Source organism: Phialemonium atrogriseum (assembly GCF_030411735.1).
Source record: "Phialemonium atrogriseum strain 8032-3 unplaced genomic scaffold QBC33scaffold_1, whole genome shotgun sequence".
In the NCBI taxonomy this organism is placed as follows: Eukaryota; Fungi; Ascomycota; class Sordariomycetes; order Cephalothecales; family Cephalothecaceae; genus Phialemonium; species Phialemonium atrogriseum.
The window spans coordinates 1041283-1060209 of NW_026848138.1; the positions used below are offsets into that span (position 1 = coordinate 1041283).

At 57.2% G+C, this 18927-nt stretch overlaps 9 protein-coding genes across 9 annotated transcripts in view; 6 read left to right on the forward strand and 3 right to left on the reverse strand.

Moving 5' to 3' along the window:
* QBC33DRAFT_615059 (uncharacterized protein) overlaps positions 1-1276 on the forward strand; it is a 1997-nt gene extending 721 nt beyond the window's left edge. Inside the window, exons 3-5 of the mRNA XM_060432624.1 lie at positions 132-218; positions 270-374; positions 446-1276. Coding sequence (XP_060288665.1) covers positions 132-218; positions 270-374; positions 446-816 — 563 coding nt within the window. The 3' untranslated portion in view covers positions 817-1276. The remainder of the gene's footprint in view (positions 1-131; positions 219-269; positions 375-445) is intronic.
* Positions 1219-2471, reverse strand: QBC33DRAFT_10827 (GrpE protein). Its single transcript, XM_060421898.1, has 2 exons — positions 2001-2471; positions 1219-1938 (listed from the first exon to the last, which is right to left on the reverse strand). Exons 1-2 carry the CDS (start codon positions 2301-2303, stop codon positions 1495-1497), a joined length of 747 nt encoding a protein of 248 aa, XP_060288666.1. The 5' UTR covers positions 2304-2471; the 3' UTR covers positions 1219-1494.
* A 139-nt stretch (positions 2472-2610) lies between these two features.
* QBC33DRAFT_521308 (putative rna polymerase) lies at positions 2611-4393 on the forward strand. The gene is made up of 3 exons (XM_060426446.1): positions 2611-2813; positions 2907-3472; positions 3538-4393. Exons 1-3 carry the CDS (start codon positions 2748-2750, stop codon positions 3932-3934), a joined length of 1029 nt encoding a protein of 342 aa, XP_060288667.1. The 5' UTR covers positions 2611-2747; the 3' UTR covers positions 3935-4393.
* On the reverse strand, positions 4143-5942 carry QBC33DRAFT_521312 (putative mitochondrial dicarboxylate protein). The gene is made up of 3 exons (XM_060426447.1): positions 5524-5942; positions 4661-5367; positions 4143-4558 (listed from the first exon to the last, which is right to left on the reverse strand). Exons 1-3 carry the CDS (start codon positions 5692-5694, stop codon positions 4477-4479), a joined length of 960 nt encoding a protein of 319 aa, XP_060288668.1. The 5' UTR covers positions 5695-5942; the 3' UTR covers positions 4143-4476.
* Positions 5943-5968: 26 nt separating this feature from the next.
* QBC33DRAFT_521315 (uncharacterized protein) lies at positions 5969-7863 on the forward strand. The gene has a single exon (XM_060426448.1). The coding sequence runs from the start codon at positions 5991-5993 to the stop codon at positions 7662-7664; it is 1674 nt and encodes a 557-aa protein (XP_060288669.1). The 5' UTR covers positions 5969-5990; the 3' UTR covers positions 7665-7863.
* Positions 7864-9268: 1405 nt separating this feature from the next.
* On the forward strand, positions 9269-10087 carry QBC33DRAFT_575047 (putative calcineurin binding protein; the record flags this gene model as incomplete). The annotated part of the gene is made up of 1 exon (XM_060430801.1): positions 9269-10087. One exon carries the CDS (start codon positions 9269-9271, stop codon positions 10085-10087), a length of 819 nt encoding a protein of 272 aa, XP_060288670.1.
* Positions 10088-10702: 615 nt separating this feature from the next.
* Positions 10703-12121, reverse strand: QBC33DRAFT_553910 (tat pathway signal sequence; the record flags this gene model as incomplete). Its single annotated transcript, XM_060429450.1, has 1 exon — positions 10703-12121. One exon carries the CDS (start codon positions 12119-12121, stop codon positions 10703-10705), a length of 1419 nt encoding a protein of 472 aa, XP_060288671.1.
* Positions 12122-12572: 451 nt separating this feature from the next.
* Positions 12573-13784, forward strand: QBC33DRAFT_10927 (uncharacterized protein). The gene is made up of 2 exons (XM_060421906.1): positions 12573-12601; positions 12701-13784. Exon 2 carries the CDS (start codon positions 12796-12798, stop codon positions 13534-13536), a length of 741 nt encoding a protein of 246 aa, XP_060288672.1. The 5' UTR covers positions 12573-12601; positions 12701-12795; the 3' UTR covers positions 13537-13784.
* Positions 13785-14379: 595 nt separating this feature from the next.
* QBC33DRAFT_510318 (WD40 repeat-like protein) lies at positions 14380-18114 on the forward strand (the record flags this gene model as incomplete). Its single annotated transcript, XM_060425761.1, has 3 exons — positions 14380-14402; positions 14484-14514; positions 15097-18114. 3 exons carry the CDS (start codon positions 14380-14382, stop codon positions 18112-18114), a joined length of 3072 nt encoding a protein of 1023 aa, XP_060288673.1.
* Between the last annotated feature and the right edge of the window lie 813 nt (positions 18115-18927).

Genomic DNA, 18927 nt, shown 5'->3' on the forward strand with positions numbered 1-18927 from the left:
CGCGTGGGGTGTTGGGGGTCGGTGGGTAGGTGGTGGTGGTTTGTTGGTTCGTAATGGGCACCTACTAACACAATATGGTGAACGTGAAAAAAAACCCCCCCCCCCCCCCCCCCCCCCTTCTCTCCTGGCAGGAATCTACCAGAGATACGATGAGCCGCGTATCCGCTGCTGCCCAAGGCCCCCATTTGAGGATGAACCCTCCGACACCGCCGAGCCGCGTAAGTAGATGAATCCCGTGACTGCCCAACCAGCGACTAACCCCTAAGAAGCTTTGCCCACGAGCGAGACACTCGCAAGCCCTCAGCCGATGAGCCCTCAGCCGGAGTCGCAGCCATCGCTAGACCCAGAGGGACCACCAAATCCCGTCTCCAACCGTCCGTCACCCCCTCCCCCCAGTGCACCTATTCCCCTGACCATACCCCGGAGCTGACCCCAACCCCCCCAGCAGACGTCTCCATGGCCAACAACGTCAACCCCCCGGTTAGCAAGGACGACGCCGAAGAGGAGGAGGAGGAAGGGGAAGGGGAAGAAGGCTTCATCTCGGACGACGAAGGGGATCCCGCCCCGGCCAGGACCCCGCCCTGCGCCTTCTGCCTCTGGTCCAGCACCGTCGGGCGCTGGGACGACGGGCTCGCGGCGCTGCGATACCCGGCCACAGAAGACGTGTACCCGCCTCCCCGGCACCGCTGCGGCATCCGTCGCCGCCCCTTGCACCCGGACCTGTTCAGGCCGCACTCTCCGCTTGGAGGTCTTGCCGCTGGGCTGGATGCGAAGGGGAGGTTTGGGGAGCCGGGTGGGAGGTTGGGCGGTTGGTGAGGGGGCGGGTTCAAAAAACTGTTCTCGGCGCGGAGAGGGAGTCTCTCTCGCTGGTTTCCTGACTTGGACTTGGCTTGTTGCTGCAGATCTGGCCGTGGAGAATCCGGCTCCTATCGATGGCTTGTGGTGCTGGATCACGATATCGGAGTTACGCGTCTGAGTATGGAGTTCTGATTTCTTCCCTCGCCCTCCCAGCAAGATACAGCTGGTGATTTGGGAGGGCAAGGGGCTAAGCCTTCGAACGAGGCATTCGAGAACGAATGGCCGCATAATACTAATATGGTCAGGATAAGCTGTACCAGTAACGAAACGAAGTTGTACGAGAGAGTCAAACACTGTCAGAGTATTTAGTCTCTAATCATCCATCCAACAAGTGATCACAGAGGGGCCAAAATATCCTCAAAGGGTGGCTGTAGGTTGTAGCTCGGGTTTGATTAGCATGTAGTAACTTCCAGCACGTGTCTAAAAGTGGACGGTTAACCAAGGAGGTGCTCTATATACATCGATTATGTACGACCGTTTCCAGGCCGTTGCTATGATTTTATCCTTATGCCACCAAGTTGCCGTCATGAGAGGAGCATTATACACAGACCTAAACGCCGGTGGTCATGGTATCGGTTTATATAAAACAGTAGTAGTGGTACACGGGCGCTAAGATCCCCTGGATCCTAGAACCCATTACTTGTTCTTCACGACGCCAACCTTGGCGGCCCGGAGGATGCGGCCGTTAAGCTTGAAGCCCTTCTGCTGCGTGAGGATCACGGTGCTGTCCTCCTTGTCCGGCATCGGCGTCATGAACGTGGCCTCGTGCTCGTTCGGGTCGAACTTCTCTCCCTCGGGGTCGAAGCGTTCGAGGCCGTGCTTCTTGAGAGTCGAGGTCAGGATCTCCTCGGTCAGCTTGAGGCCGTCGTAGAGGTTGGACAGCTCCTGCAGGTCCTCTGACTTGTCCTCAGCGTTGAGCTTCTCCTGCGATACCATGCCCAGGGCGCGGTCGAAATTATCGACGCTGTCCACTAGGTCCTTGGCGAACTTCTGGATCGCAAAGTCGCGTGTTGCCTTCATCTCACGCTGGGTCCGGTCCTGGAGATTCCGGAAGTCTGCAACCGAGCGCAGACACTTGTCCTACATTGCAGCACATGAGTACGGGGGGGCCGAGACGGGGGGAATAACGGGGTGAAGCGAACCTTCCACTCTCTTGCCTCCACTTCCTTGGCTTCCAGCTGCTTCCTAAGAGCTGCCTCCGCGTCCGATCCTTCATCTTTGGCTTGCGATTCGGCCTGCGACTTCGCTTCCGAGCCCTCCTTTGCGGCGCCCGATGCTGACTCCGCCTCGGCACTATACCATCTCGAGGCTGCTGGCCGGATTGCACGCGCTGATATTGAAGGTAGTTGGCGGAATTGGGGTCTGGATAGAGGTTTCTGAGCGGCCAGCCTTAGACCTGAGCTTGCAGCTCTTGCGGGGCCGGAGGAGATGATTTGCCGCAGCATTTTTAACTGGGGTCCTTTGCGATAATTGACAATGTCGCCTGACTTGGAGCAATAAATATTTGAGGGATAGGGGAGTCGCTCGTCTTAAGCCGAGCTCATGAAAATTTCCACGGCCTTGACCAAGCTCTGGGCAGTGACGGATCATCAAAGGTCCGGGAAGCTCCAAGGCTTGGCCCGGGATGGCCGATAGATGGTGACGGGATCAGGGGTGAGATTAAAAGCCAAGGTGGTGTCGGCTATAAAGACACACCCCAAGTAATGTTTCCAGGGGAGTGAAGTCGCCACGGGAGGGTTGCGCGTATAAAACCCTGAATCGAGGAATTTAGAGGCTTTGTTCAAGCTTCAGCCAACCTCAGGCGCAACATCACCAGCGCTTGCTCCTCGCCATCTCCCCAACCGCCAGACCTAATTCATGCTACACGAATCTACGTTGGCTCTGCTAGAATGGACTATGACGCGATGATGATGGATGAGGGCGAGTCCCTGGGACCGTCTGTCAAGATCCATCACGTACGTTGAACAAATAAATCCTCGCGGCGCCTCTTTCCCTTCGTTTCGCATGGCGCAAAGGGCACGAGCTGACGCCTGAGTGATGTCCCACAGGCCGATCCGACCTATGTGTCCTTCGAGATCAACAACGTCGATCTCTCCACGTCCAACTCCCTGCGGCGGGTGATGCAGTCCGAGATCCCCATCATCGCGATCGACCTGGTCGAGGTCGAGGAGAACACGTCGGTCCTCGCCGACGAGTTCATAGCCCACCGCCTCGGGCTCATCCCGCTCAACGCGACCGACGTCGACTCGCTCCTGTACACGCGCGAGTGCGAGTGCGAGCAGTACTGCGAGCACTGCAGCGTCAAGCTGACCCTGCACGCCCGGTGCACCAGCGACGAGGTGATGAAGGTCTACGCGCGCGACCTGATCCCTGACCCGGGCCGGCCGAACCAATACGTTGGCAGCCCCGTCATCACCGACCCGGATGGCAACGGGCCCCTGATCGCCAAGCTCCGGAGGGACCAGGAGATCAAGCTGACGTGCATCGCCAAGAAGGGCATCGCGAAGGAGCATGCCAAGTGGATGGCCACCACGGCCGTCGGGTTCGAGTATGACCCGCACAACAAGCTTCGCCACATAGATCTGTGGTACGAGAATGACCCAAAGACGGAGTGGTAAGTGCTGTTTTTTTCCCCCCTCTCAAACGGGCGGCAACGTGATTCGAGGCTGACGACACTAGGCCACCGAGCGAGTACGCCTCTTACGAGGACCCTCCTCAGGAGGGCGAGCCTTTCGATTACGACGCCGAACCAAGCCGTTTCTATGTCCGGGTCGAGACCGCCGGGGGCCTGCCCCCGGATTCTATCGTGCAGGAGGGAGTCAAAGTTCTGCAGCAAAAGCTGGCAGGTCTAATTCACGAGCTCAACGAGGGCGAGGGAGATGCGGGTGGTGCTGGGGCCAACTACAACGGGCCGCAGAGCCCCGAGTATAGCGGAGGGGCCGGTTGGCAAGACCAAGGATACACGACGCCATACGGTAACGGGGGGAACCAGAGCAGCTGGGGGGGAGCAGCAGGCGGGACCACTCCTTACGGCACCACGCCTTACGGTAACCCGGGCCAGAGTGGTTGGAGTTGAAAGCGCCGTTCCTATAATGCTTGTCCGTCAACCGTCGCTTTTTTTGCTTTTGCACGGCAACCAACGATATCTCTTTTGCTTTTGCGGGGAATCTCTTTTAGATGGTGCGTGGGCCAGGAGAGTGCTGCCGAACTGGAGTTTACCGGCTTTTGACATTTGCATATGGTCACGGACTGAAAGAGGAAAAAAAGGTTGCTATACATTTCATCCATGTATTATACGGGATATGCGCACAGCTGAAGCGCATACATATCATCACCCCAAGATCCACGGGGCGAAACAGATCGGATTCCGGGAAAGGGTGGTTGATATTAGGGGCTGGCAGGGGATTGTTTAACTCCCTCCCCCCTATTGCGGAGTTTGTATTGTACAATAAGCGTAAAAAGCGCAAAAACTGCCGCTGGAAAACTAAGAGCAGAATCCTAAAAACAGAGGCTCTCCAAGGGGGTTTCTAATGCATGAGCTGAGCCTTTCTATCGTGTATATATGTATGTGTGTGTGGTGTATGTGTGGTGCGTGTTGTCGTCTCCCTAGCATCTCGGCTATACCGAGGTTTCCAAACCTTGAACCTTCCTGTAGATGTTGCGGTGAGTCTCGAGGAAGACAAATGTACAAATGGTGTGCCTAGATCTCCGAGATTAGCTGATTTCGGGTACGCCCTCCTGCCGAGACTACGGGACCCGACGGGAAATCCATCAGGCGGGAAGGGGGAAACCAGTAACATACGGTCCTAAGCGCAGGAAGCTGGGCACCCAGCCCTTGAACACCCACCGCAAGCCCTCGGCGGCGTAGATCTCCCCGAGCAGCTTGGGGATGCTGCTCTTCCCCTTTGCCGACATGACCCTCGTCTTGATGACGTCGATTGGGCTCGTGACGGTCGCGGCTGCGGCGCCGGCGAGGAACGAGGCCGTAAAGTGGGTGGCCAGGTTGTCGGTCATGGGGGTCAACTGGATGAGCCAGCGCTTGAAGACGTCGTAGCTGGCCAGCTGGCTGGCGGTCATGGCGGCGGCGCGCATGCTGTTCGGCCACACGCCGCGGAACCAGCTGACGAGGCCCTCTTCGCGGGCCATGCGCGCCAGGCCGTCGACGGCGTGCCGGTAGTTGCGCCGGTCGGCGGCGGGCAGCGACGCGTCGTGCTGCATGCGCACGTTGAGCACGTCGGCCGCGTTGCCTGCGATGCCGCCCACCACCCCGGACACGGTCGCCATGGCTACGAGCGCGGCGAACGACGGCGGCTTGCCGTCCGCGCCCGTCGACCGCTGCTTGAGCTCCTCGTAGATGCCGAACCGCGCCGTGCTGTACGTCAGCTGCCGGAGGAGGGACGCCGAGAGCCCGCTATACAGGCCGCGGAAGCCGTCCATCTTGACAACGTGCACAAAGGTGCCGCTCATCGTCTTGGGCATGTTGCCGGACCGGGTTTGGAGGCGGACCTTTCGGGGTGGCCCTTGTTAGTTTTCTCCTCCCATGGTGGCTGATGACAGCCCCTGCCGAGGCTCATGGAGGGCGGGTGAGATACCTTGACTATAAAGGAGTGAGTGCCGAGTCCCCGTACATCATGAGCATCTACGATAAGGAGAGATCTTCAAGGAGAGCTTACCAAGATCCAATGGATGTGTTACGCTCGCGGCCATACTACTTGCGCTTCCTCCAAACCAGAAGGGGTAGTGGATCGGCTTCTTACCCCCTATACTGTCCTTCTCGGCAGACTGTGGTGCTACTGCCCGCCGAGGCACGGCTGCCGGCTGTTTCGCTGCCTCCATTCTGGCAGTTTACTCGTCGGTTTACCGTATTAACATGGATTCCGCTAAGGGTTGGGAAAGCACTAGCAACAGCAAAGAAAGGCAATCGGACGAGTGTCGCTGCCGACATACTATAACAGAGAGTTGTAGACCTAGGCTTTCGAATATTTCTCGTCAATTCGCTGCCGAACATTTTTGTTACTCATCAGCCTGGCTCGATTCTGCTGCTAGCCCAGAGCTAACGTCGATGTCATTGTGCAGTGCAGGGGTCCCCTGACCATTTATTGGACCCTTTGCAGGTGCCAAGAACAAATTGTATGACACGACTTTCTCGGGCAGCTATCCTGGCGATTTTTTTCTGGAATGTCAATTCAAGCTTCACAGCTCCAGGTCGAGCCCCCAAGCTCGGGGATATAAGTGCTTTCTTCCACCGCAGCACAATGGCGATGGCGGCGTCAAGGGGACACGGAGTCCACGTGATTCGTTCCCTGACCGCTGCGTCTGGGTCGCCTCGGCCGTCGACAAGACAGGCTTGGCTGCGTTTGAGCGGTTCAAGCAATTGTTGGCAGGCATGTTTCTCATCCGGCCAGTCAGCGTCGGCGTCGGCGTCTGCGACAAGTGTATCGTCACCGGCCGCAGGCTCGAGTCCAGCCGGGACATCTCAACCGTCGTCTATTGAAGTCAATGGGAGGACGTTTACCACGGACTCATGGTTCAACGCGCCTGCCAACGTCTTGGCCTCAACGGCGCGCCAGCTGCATCTGCAGAAAGACCATCCCATCTGCATTACAAGACAGATTCTAGAGTCGGTGTACCCGCGGCCGACATTCAAGTCCCATAACACGTTCCACCCTGTCGTCTCGACCCACGAGAACTTCGACTCGCTCGGCTTCCCGCCCGACCACCCCGGGCGGAATCGGTCGGATACCTACTATATCAACAAAAATACCCTGCTACGGACACATACGAGCGCTCATCAGGCGAGCCTGTTCCGCGCCAGCGAGAGCGACGGCTACCTCATCAGCGCAGACGTGTATCGGCGGGATGAAGTCGACAGGACGCACTACCCCGTGTTCCACCAGATGGAGGGGGCGCGAGTATGGGACCGCAAGAAGGTCCCGAACGGAGACATCGTAGCGGCCGTGTACGCCGACCTCGAGCGCCTCCCGAAGCACAACGTCAAGGTGGAGGACCCCAACCCCCCGTTCCACGCAGAGCGGAACCCGCTACAGTCCGAACACCACTCTCCTGCCGAGGCGGAGGCCGTTGCAACACATCTCAAGCGGTCGCTGGAGCTCATGGTGGTGGAGATATTTTCCCGCGCTAAGGCTGCTGCTGCCAAAGCGGACCCGGACTACGTGGACGAACCGTTGCGGGTGAGGTGGGTCGAGGCTTACTTCCCGTTCACGAGCCCGTCGTGGGAGCTGGAGATCTACTACCAGGGAGACTGGCTGGAGGTCCTGGGCTCTGGTGTCACGAAGCAGGACCTCTTCACCAATGCTGGCGTGCCTTCGCAGTTGGGGTGGGCCTTTGGCATCGGCCTGGACCGCATAGCCATGCTTCTGTTCCAGATACCCGACATCAGGCTGTTCTGGTCGACGGATGAGCGCTTCCTCAACCAGTTCACGGGGGTGTCGGACAACTTGGATTCGCTCAAGCGATTTGTGCCCTTCTCCAAGTACCCAGCCTGCTACAAGGATGTGTCCTTCTGGCTACGTTCCACCTCGGCGGCTGGGGGGAACACAAAGGCGAGCGTGCAGGACTGGCACGAGAACGACCTGATGGAGGTCGTCCGCAACATAGCCGGCCATGACGTGGAGGACGTCAAGCTAGTGGATGAGTTCTCGCACCCCAAGACAGGGCGGCGAAGCATGTGCTATCGCATCAACTACCGCAGTCTGGAGCGGACCCTGACAAATTCCGAGACAAATCAGCTTCACAGCGAGGTCACCAAGGCGCTGGTGAATAAGCTCGGCGTGGAGATCAGGTAGACTGCCCGAGACAGCTTGCAGAGCATCAATAATACGGGGCAAGTTGAACCGAGATGGGGGGGGGGGGGGGGCTGAGCCTGCTCATTGATGCTCCATCTCTAGAGTTTCGAGCCTAGAATCCGGCTGGGGACACGCTTTTGCTCGGTCAGGACCTAGCTTGATGTACGATAAACACCTAATATGCATGCATGCTGTGCAAACAGTTGGGTGTTGTCTGTGTGAGGGTTGCAAATGATATCTGCCTTGATACGGCACTTGTGGAATTATCGAGCCCCCCTCCCCAGGAGTCGATTTCAACTCGATATATTGCACCATATTGCGAGGAAGGAACCCACTGTAAGCCTCAAGCTGTGCAAATCAGACAAGTCAGACTAGCAAGAGCATGTCGTGACTCCCGACAGAGGCAATGCAGTGAAGAAGGTATCACTGCGCGGCGGCAGCACGGCAGGTTTTGCCTCGCCGGGTCCAAACTGCGGGAATGCTCCCCTGACTCTTGCTGAGTAGGACGAGTCGTCGTGTTCGGGCGAGTCTAAGCCGGAAGGCTGGGTTCAAGCGGGGACCTGGATCCGCATGTTCTACCAGTTTGGCGGCGCCCGCGCCAAGTATGGAATTCCATATGCCTACCGGATGGCTGAGACATCGTCGTTATGGTCTGGAATGGCAGCCCCCGAGATCCAGGCGCTCGAGAAGGGCTTGGAATTTCTTGGGGAGGCCCGAAGCGCCTACACGTTGCAAACGAGGCCGCCTCGACGAATGCATGGCGCCGAGCATGGGTTTCTGAGGTGCCGCGGGGCAGTGCACAGAGATTTCCCGTCAGATGAGGATTGCAATACTGACCCCAGTATAGGGTGAGAAGGAAAGAGAAACAAAGTTGCGGAGGCGTGTTGCGGAGGCGTGACTAGGCTCAGCCTGCTCAAGAGTTCCCCATCGACGGGGATGCGTGAGCCGCCGGTGGCTTTTCTAGCGTCACTAATACGGAAGCTAGAAGTCTCAACTCTCCAAAATCGCAAGCCACTCGCTGTGCCTGACTCTAATAAGTAACTACCCGATTAGGTAGGTACCTATCTTTACCCCGCTCCTGCCCCAATTCCTATGTATCTTACTTGGTAGGTACAGGTACAGGGCATTGCCGGACTCCGTCGTCTTTCGCAATCGCGACATGATTCAGTGGCCATGAACATGTATCAGGCTGGAAGATCACAGCCCAGTGGGCACCTGTGTTTTCAATGTTTGCACGCTCGGATTGAATCCAGACAGATCCGGTAAGAGGTAAAGAGGCAACCCAGACTGGCCCAGACGTCAGTGGGGCCGCCAAGATTTTCCTTGTTAGACTGTATCATTGTGGCGGTGCTAAGGGCAAATTCCGTTGTGGCAAATGATGTAGGCTATGTGTTCGGCCGCTTGTAGCCAACCCAACATATATAACCGCCGTAGACGTAAGAGACGTACGTATCTTCAACATCTCGACATCTCAACATCTCAACATCCCAACTTCTGCGAAGCAAATCACTCGGTTAGAGAATCACCTACCTTAGGACCCCTCCGGATTACCTACATTGGACCACTCTTTCTCTAGAAGGAATAATTCGTTAGACTCTCTCACAATGGCACAAGACACGAGGCCGTCCCCGCCATCTCGGTCATCGCGAGCCTCCTCCGTGGCCTCTAAGAAGTCGCTCACACTCGACCTCTCAAACCTCCCGCCGCTCGTACAACCCACACCGCCATCCAACACCCTGCTCTTCACCAACCTCGAATCCCTCGACGTCTTCCGGCCGGACAACCTCCAGACGATCCGCGACCTGATCTCCCAGACGGCGCCGATCCACGCCTGGGCGCCGCTCAAGTCGTTCCGGCGCATCGTCATCTCCTTCTTCGACGAGCAGTCCGCCATCGAGGTGCGGTCCATCTGGGACGGCGAGGCCATCCTGGGCGAGCGGTGCCGTGTCTACTTCGGGCACCCGACCCCCGTCGACGCCCGCGACCGCCACCTGGCCCTGCCCGACGCCGGCAAGCTGTTCTTCATCAGCCCGCCCCCCTCGCCCCCGCACGGCTGGGAGATGCGCCTCGAGGATGCCCCGAACAAGATGGTCCACGCTGAGGACCTCGCCGACGCCCTCGCCCGCCTGAGGCACAACGCCGCCACCAACGCCGATAGCCCCGTCAGCCCCGCCAGCAGCAGGGGGGGTGGCGCTGGCGGCGAGGTGTCGTTCGACCTCGCCGGAAGTCGGCAGCGAAGCAGGAGCTCCACGCTGATCTTCCACCCCCAAGAGCACGGTAGCAGTCCCAATCTGCCCTGCATCGCCGTCGACGACATGACGGACGAGCCCGAGGAGATCAGCCCCAGCGTCGACGGGCCGGCGAGGCCGATCATGGCGCACACGTCGAGGCCGCCGGTGGAGCTTATGATGCGTGATGGTTGAGCTTGAGGGCGGGGGGTCGGTGTCACTCTTATTTGCATGCTTGGCTTCCGCTGTCCCGGATACCTTGCTAAACGGTTCTGAGGGAGAGCCCGGGGTCTGGCGTTTGGGTTCATTGTCTTCTGTAGAGACAAAGCGGGTTGCGTGCACAACGAAGCATCAACCGTTCCATGGCATATTGGCGTCTCTCGGCATGGCGATAGCAGGGAAGGCGTGTATTAGGTATCGTTCAGAGAGGCGATTATTAGAGTAGGTACCTACTTAAGGGAAATAGTGATTTAGACTCGCATTGGTACGACTTGCCGACTATTTGGTCGAATTGAAATCGTTCTGATTCTCAGCTCCTAGCTGGCGTACGCAGTATATTACCTGTGTATTCAGATATGAGTAATATGAATAATATGAGATAGAGTTAAACTAGGTTAGTCTGATGGCAACCATCACCTGGTTTGCTAGATGTCCGGCAAGAGCTGTAAGGTTATAAACCATGCGGATCATCATTCAAGATCCGCGATCCCCCAATGCTAATTCAAACGCTGTAAGGGCCCTCGCACGGTCTATCTCCCCCTTTCTCTCTAAGTACTAGTGCAGAGGAGGCTCTCGGTGTCCAATAGGCCGTTAGAACCTCCACAGCATGCTCAAGGCGCTCCTCACGCCAATCCAAGCCAACATCCCCCCAACGCCGGCGCCCACCAGCAGCGCCCCGAGGTTCCGCATCTCGACGCCCTTCCCCCTCCCCGCCCCCGCCCCCTCCTCACCATCCTCCGCCTCGCCGCCCCCACGGGTCGTCGTCAGGCCGAAGGCGGGCACGTACCTAAACTCGTGCGCAGCGTCCCCCACGGCGCCGCCGTCGGCCATATCGGCGACGACGCGGCGGAGGCGGAGGCGGAAGCGTGCGATGGCGGCGTCGTCCCAGGCCGGCACGCAGCGGCGCAGGTAGCAGGTCGCCATGAAGAAGAGGCACTGGCCCGCGACGAGGGCGGTGTGGTGGTGGGGCGGGCGCGGCACGGCCAGGGCGTCGGCGAGGGCGTGCCCGTTGAGCCAGTGCGCCTCGGCCTGGAGGAAGGCGGCGCTGGCGTAAGTGGGCGGTCGGTCCTGCAGGCTGGCGATGATGTTGTTGGCTAGGATGCGGGAGGTCTCGGTTGGGTGGATCTCGGTGGTCAGGAGGGATTCCATCATGGCCTTGGCCCGGGCTGGGGTGGAGAAGGGGTCGGTGGGCGTGCCGAGAAGGTGCGCCACCCAGCGCCACAGGGCGATGTAGTCGGCGGCTTCCTGCTCCCGGAGGTATATGCCCTGTCGGGGGAAGCCAATCCAGATCAGCGTGGCTGAGAAGGAGATGATGGTGGCGATGCTGTCGAGGTCGTTGATGGGGACGCCGTATTGGTTGACGTCGTAGTATTCGGGCTTCTGCTGGGCGAGCTGTATGATCCGCCTGCGGACCGATGCGTGGAGAAAGCGGACCTTGATGGACGAGGCAAACCCCCCGCCGCCGGGCTTGATCGAGTCGATGTCCCGAGTTACTTCAAGGAGGTGCTGGAAGGTTTCCAAGAGCCGCCGTCGAGCGACCTTTATCCCGAACCCGCCAGTCCGGGACAGTGTCTCGACAACTCGCCGACCACCCATGCCGCCCAGGAGGGATTGGAAGGTGAGGGCTATGATGGTAGGTCCCGCATACCGGTAAAATACCCTCTGGCCTCGCTCGATCTGGTGCCAATCAACCCATTCGGGAACGGTGTTGACCTCCTGCCATAGCGTCTGGAGGCTCTCATCGTCGCCCTTATGACGTTCGAGTAGCTCATACAGATTGGGATGTTTCCCATCCTCACCTTCCGCGTCGCCAGCAGTTCCCGAGGCTCTCTTGGGCTGCGTGCGTATCGGCTGGGGCGACAACTGATCTAGACGCTCTAGGCACTCGCTAGCAAGCGTGTCATAACTGAATATCAAGGGTCGCACCTGCTCCTCAGTAAGGTGTTCAGGGGTCCACTCAAAATCATAGCCCCAGGCACTTCGCCATTGTTCACTCTTCTTTGGCCACATCGTGGACTAGGTACCTAGAGTCCTAGACACTAAGGCGGGCTGTTCAACTTGCCCCTGAGAGGGGGCTGAAGTCATCCAAACCGTGCGCTGAAATCGAGTTCGTACTCACCACCCCGCCACTTGCCACATGCTCCCCAAACTCCCCAGGTGGGTGGAGTAGGTAGGTAGGTACCTACCTAGTCAGGTCAGGCTGCCCTTGAGGTCGTCTCTGCGGGCAGGGGCATTTGGCTACTACCATCGTACTCGAGCAAGGGGCCAGTGGCTGGCAGCTGGTCTATTCCATGCTCCACCTGTCAAGAACTACCGGCCCGGAACCCCTACCCAGCACTAACCCCCTGCCCGAATAGCCAAAATCTGCCCGCGGAGACAACCTCTATTCGGGGATCACAAGAGTTGCCGAAGCAAGAATTAATCATTCGCCGTCTTCTGACTCCATCATCGTGGTTGAGAAGGATCTTCAGAGGTACTGTACCTACCTCGGTGAGTTCCAGCTTGACATGTTGATTAAGAAATGGCCCGTGCACCCCATTTGAGGTGTGGGTAGGTACCCGATATTAAGTTCGCATTGACCACCTCTAGCTGGTGAACTTTTCTTTGGTACTTTCGAGTTTGGGAATCAATCCGCCACAGGCCTGGTCCTCTGCGCAACTGGACACTCGAACCACGAACCAACAATGAATTGTTCTTGCCGAACGGCTGCTTTGAGGATCTTTGTCCGAAGCATTGCTGAATCCCACATTCCCGCCCAAGCTTACCGACCGTCCCATGTCTTTCCGCCCCAAACGCAAATTCGAACAGCGAAAACTGTCCACGGTACCTTCCACAGAAGCTTCGGAACCACTGCTGTTCCACGGAAAGAAGGCCGCCGCGATATATCTTTCGACGAGTTTGGAGAGGGAGGTTCCACAGTAACTCCTCGTTCCCGGCAGACCAAGGCGAGGAAGCAGGATGCGCCGATAGACGACAGTTACGAGGTGGCCGATCCGAGGCGCAAGGAAACCTGGCAGGTCCAGAAGGCGGTCCTCAAGGCCAAGTTTCCCGAGGGATGGAATCCCCGGAAGCGACTCTCTCCCGACGCCTTGGAGGGCATCAGAGCTCTGCATCAACAGTTCCCCGAGGAATACTCTACCGAGATCCTGGCTCAGAAGTTCGAGGTCTCTCCTGAGGCGATCCGCCGCATCCTCAGGAGCAAGTGGAGCCCGTCGCCAGAGGAAGAAGTTGACCGCCAGGAGAGATGGTTCAGCAGAGGCAAAAAGGTCTGGGAGCGCTGGGCCGCGCTGGGCAAGAAACCACCGCAGAGATGGCGCCGGGAAGGAATTACCAGGGACCCTTCATGGAACGAGAAGAGTGACGCCGGTCAAGGGAGGCGAAGTCGTGCAAGTGCCCAGAAAAAGCTTTCACAGACTTTGCTGTGATACCACTACGGACGGAACGTTCAATGAAACGTAAGAAGGGAGGGCATTGCGCCGTTTGAGCCTGGAGCAGGCTCGCGATAGACCAGAGACAGGAAGCGAGAGCGAGAATTTAATCAAGGTTACCAAGCAGAATCCCTGGTGAAGAGACGGTAACTCGAGAGGCCATCGCCATGTCCATCATCAAGGACTTCTCAGCTCCTATCCTATCCCATACTGTACAATATTATACTATACCCGGCGTTTTTTCTGACGCCATTCAAGACCCACGCGATGCTACAGCAGATCGAATTAGATGATGCCCAGTTCATCATGTGAACGAAGCCGGTGGCGATCGAGGGTTCTCTTGACCTGGTAGGGCCTCTACAGCTGGCTCCCTCTCAAGCACAGCAGCCAAAAGAGGCCCAGCCCAGTTCGATGAGGGCAGCTTTGATCTTGCCGTCTATTTAATGAATTGGCGGGAGAGCTATCATGCACTATGCGTACAACAATTGTGATTCATGTGGGCTGTGCCTCGTTGTGTTGTACCCCCAAGGGTGGTACCTGCTCCCATCCATTTCTTGTGTTCCCGCGAAACCCAGCTGCAAAGTCAGCTGCAGCTGCCTGTAGCTCTGATAATACGTACTCGGCAAGGTCGCAAATCATAATGTAACCCCATTGCAAAGTCCGGGACATGCCACGCTAGGTACCGAAGAACCTACCTAATGAAACATACCCTCGGACTCCAAGATCAAGATCCTGGTGTCCAAGAGGGAATCCAAATGCAGCTACTTTAATGACGAGCACTCAAAAGGGGTTAAAACCGAGGCCATGAATTATTCGGATGCATAATGTACGGAGCATAAGATGTCGAGCCGTCACCAGGAAAGGTTTGGGAAGACTTTAAGATTCAAGATTGAAGATGATTGGTGGGATAGGTAGTATCCACTCCCACTGCTTCGATTTGATAGGCGCTGGGACCCCCATGCCTACCCAAACCAGGTAAGGTGCAATGTGCCGCGTCAAGCTCTCCCCTGGTCAACCCGGTCAACCAACCCCCGCCCCTGCAGAAAAACAAATACAAGCAACAAGGATGGCACTAACAGACAAGGGGCATTTGACACCGACCGCCCTGCCTTTTCTCGCTGTCTCTTGACCAAAAGTGTGCCTCAACCTGCTTGCTGTTTCGTCCTCTGCATTTACTTGCATGCCCCCAGCCCAGGGCCGGAATCCAATTGAATCCCCTTTTTTCTATCAATCGAGGCAATTAGGCAATTGACTTGCCTTCTCACCTGCCTCCTCCCATACCAACTCAGATCTCACCGCCCTCACTTTCAATTCCTCATGTTGTCTGGATGCCTCAGCCCTCGTGTTTTTAGAATGCCATCGGGGTCTCTATGAAAGCCGTAAACCGACGATAACCCAAGCGATCTTCTGCCGCAAGCCAATGGCGAAACAATGGCGTCCACTCCCTCAAACAATCGACTTCGACTGACGCCCTCCAACTCACCTTTCCTCCAGCGACCCTCTCGATCCCCCATACGTCCTCGGGCCTTCCCTAATGATTCTCGACTCTCTTTAAAGCGCGTGATAGGCACTACGTGCTCTTCGCCTACCGGCTTCGACACTGTCCAGTCGTCCTTTGCCTACGTCGCCGGCGGTGCCGTTGTCGTTGTGGATGTTCGTGGAGGGCACTATTCACAGCGATTCTACCGAGCTCGGCCCACGGCCGTTCCCATCTTCTCCGTCTCGCCCGTTTCTCACGCACCATCAACCCCAAACTCGACCCCCAAAGCAAATGATAGCAGGAATAGGGTTGCAGCCTCACCGCGAGACTCCCTCTACGGCCCACTCGACTGGTCCGACTCCCCAACGTCGAAAACATGGACAAGCCGCGAAAGAATAAAGGCGGCCACGTGCCTGGCCTTGAGCTGCGACGGGAGATACCTTGCGGTTGGCGAGACGGGCTACGCACCACGGGTGCTGATCTATAACCTTCAGGATAACTCATCTGACACGCCTTTAGTGTCCATCAGCGAGCATATGTTTGGTGTCCGAGCGGTGGCGTGGTCTCAAGACACGAGATATTTGGCGTCTCTTGGTGCCGCAAACGACGGGTTTCTCTACCTCTGGAAGATTGACCCACGGACAGGCGCGGCCAGGTTGTTCCAGCAGAATCGATGCACCTCTTTCATTCGAGGAATGATCTGGATGGGTAACAGCCTCGTCACGCTAGGTGTTCGACATGTCAAGGTCTGGAGGGTCGAGGAGGGCGGCCCGAATACTTCTCCCACAAAGTCAAAGTTCTCTGCCGACGGCCCTTTGCCACAACCACAGACACAGAAAGCTCTTCCGGGTAGGAATATCCTGCTTGGGTCGTTGCTGGACTCGACTTTTACTTGCGCAGCCGCCATCGACGAGAACAGAGCCATCATCTGTTCCGAGAGCGGGGATATTTGTCTGCTGGACGACACCCAGAAGCAGATGAAGCTGATCAAAATCCTCGAAGCCGGATTCGTCGTCAATTGCACCTCGATCCGACAGAACAACATCTATATCGGTGGGAAAGGGGGCGAAATTATAGCGTTGAGCGTCGACATGATCCTCGAGGGGCATCCCGATCCCATTCTCAAGAGCTCCCGGGCCTCCAATGGTCTGCTCGCCATGGGCTTCTTGGCTGATAATATGGTGACAATCAATACGAAACGGTCGATTGACATTTGGGGCGCAGATTATCTGCTCATGGAGAGCAACCAAGACACGGCGCATATCCCAATCCCCGGCCACGGAGACCCTATCGTCGGAATCCAACAGCTTCACGGCATGAACAAGTCTGACGCCCCCTTTTTCACGTGGTCCGCCTGTGGGAGAGTCAATCTCTGGGATCTGGAAGGCAGGGTGAAATCATCCTTCGATATCGGCCTTGAACAAATCGAGAACGGGACCGAACCAGACCGGGTGAACCAGCTCGTTATCGTCAGAGCGACGAGAGGGGCTAAGCAGTTCATTGCGGGAGACAAATTCGGCGTCATCCGAGTCATAGACCATGCGGCCGGTGAATGCTGTATGGAGATCAAGGCCCATTCATCGGACTGTCAAGACATCACAGTTTATGAGGACGATACGAGAGTGCTGGTGGCGTCTTGTGGGAGGGATCGCACGGCTCAACTCTTTCGCAAGTCGGGAGACGGTGCTTTCGAACACTTCCAGACCCTCGAGTTTTCAGCACGAGTAGTCCAAGTCCTCATCCCCTCACACGAGAGAATTGTGGCTTGCTCTCTGGACCGAACCTTGCAGGTCCACGACCTGGTGTTGAAGGAGGGCGAGCCAGATGTCATGGCAGCTGTACCTCTGAAAGTGATCTCCTTGAAGGCGACGCCGTTGTCAATGGCCATGCCCCCCGACGGCAAGTCCATTTACGTGTCACTGCTGGATCGCTCTGTATGCCAATACGACACCGATTCCGGGCGGCTGTCGAACTCGTTCAAGTGCATCGACGAAGGCGGCATAGAATCGGTCGTCCTAGACTCGCTCACTTACGGGAAATCCATGATTCAAGAGTCGACTTTTCTGTTGGGAATCTCAAATACGGACAAGTCGGTGAGAATCTACGACTCCCAGACCGGCGCGTTCCTCGATCGGGAGTGGGGACACACGGAAGCCATCAACGGGGTTCTCTTACTCGATGATGAGGAGGGCGGTCGCAAGGTGGTCAGTGTTGGCTCAGATGGGACCATCATGATTTGGGGAATCGACATGCAGGAGCCTTCGACGTTTCCGGCGAGCCGAGAGCCCTCTCCGGAGAAGAGCAGTTTCCCAACGTCGAACCAACCGCCCCTGAGACGGGTGCTGTCGAGAGCCGAATTGGCCGAGTTTCAAAGACCATCGTCGTCGCCCGTCAGCGGTCGTCGCTCTCCTCCCCGAACTCTGCAACGGCGCACGTCGAGATACAATCTCTCGAGCTCGGCGGCAAACCGCACCCCGACCACGACACTGCAGACCAGTCCCGCGAGTACCATCGCCGAGCACACCCCGTCGAGGCGTCCATCGTCAGGCGGGAGCCGGTCTGGTAGTCCACCGGAAAGCCCGAAGGGCAGAGCGAGGATGACTAGGCGCCCGTCCTTACCTGTTCTGAACGGCACCCCTCCCTCCACCGCGGCGATGGCGAGGAAGAAATCATCCACCTCGAACCTCCGCGCGAGTTACGGCTTCGGATCCCTGAGCATGGCGACGGAGCAGACGTGCCGGCAGCTCCGTGCGTATCGCAAGAAGCTCGCGTCTACAGACCCCATCGGGCCAGACGTCCTGGCTGAGCTGGATGCCGAGTTGCGACTGACGGCTGCGGCGCTGGGGGAACGAGCCATCAGGACCCGGAGCAGCAGGGAGACGAGAGAAAGAAGCAAGCCGGTCAGCGAGACGGTCCTGAGTGGCCTCTTGGATCAGTACAGCGAAAGACTGGTGAGCATGCTGAACGAGAAGTTGCGCCTAAGATTGGACGATGAGAAGGACCAGGACAAGGAGGGGGAGAGGCCACAGACTGCGGGCGGAGACTCGAATTCGAGTTCTGTTACGCTTAGTGGGGATGGTCCTGGACCAGTATGAGAGAGGCCCGGGACGGCTGGGTCTGCGTTAATACCCGAACGTGGTGGAATAGGAGAGAGTAAGAGATACCCCGACATTTTTTTTTATATCTTTTATTGTTTCCCTTCCCTTGCCCTTTTCTTTCTGTGGCGTTTTGGTTTCTCCGTCTGTATTACCATATGTAACTTTACGGGTTTTTGGTCTTGACACTGAGGCACACGCCTCCTATTCTCTGAGGTGTTGGGAGGGTGGTCTGGTCTGGCGTAGGGCGTTTTCGTTGGACAGGCCCTTTGGCCCTTTTGCTGCCTCATCTGCTGCGTTCCTTTCTCCTTTTCCTTAACATCTTAATTCACGGGAAGGGCAAGCTGGCAAAGGGGGGTTAAATGCCTGGCCACGGCCCTCAGTCACCTTTCAAGAGGGCGTAAGGCAGGAGGATAACCATACGAGTGATACCATCGGGATACTGGGTTTAGAGTGGAGGACTCTGGGAGAAGCAGCATCGGACATTCAAGAGCTGCAGTTATATTATTCTAGGCCAACTGTTTCATACGATGAGAGCAGATATTTTCCACCTCGCTTGGTTCAGTCACTGCAGTGCTATGCTATCCTAGTGGTATGTAAATCGTGTCGAGAACAAATATGACAGACAAGATGGAATACAAAAATAGCGAAGCTTGGGAATGTTCGCTCGGGAGTGGGGCCGTTGGGTTCGGACGCCTGACTCCCGCCCGGCCGGGCTGTCGGCCTTGGGCTCATAAGTTTTTTTTGGCCCCCTCTTTCCCACTCTGTTGAATTTATTTGTGTTTGGTCTCTTGGCTTGGCTCAAGCTTCATT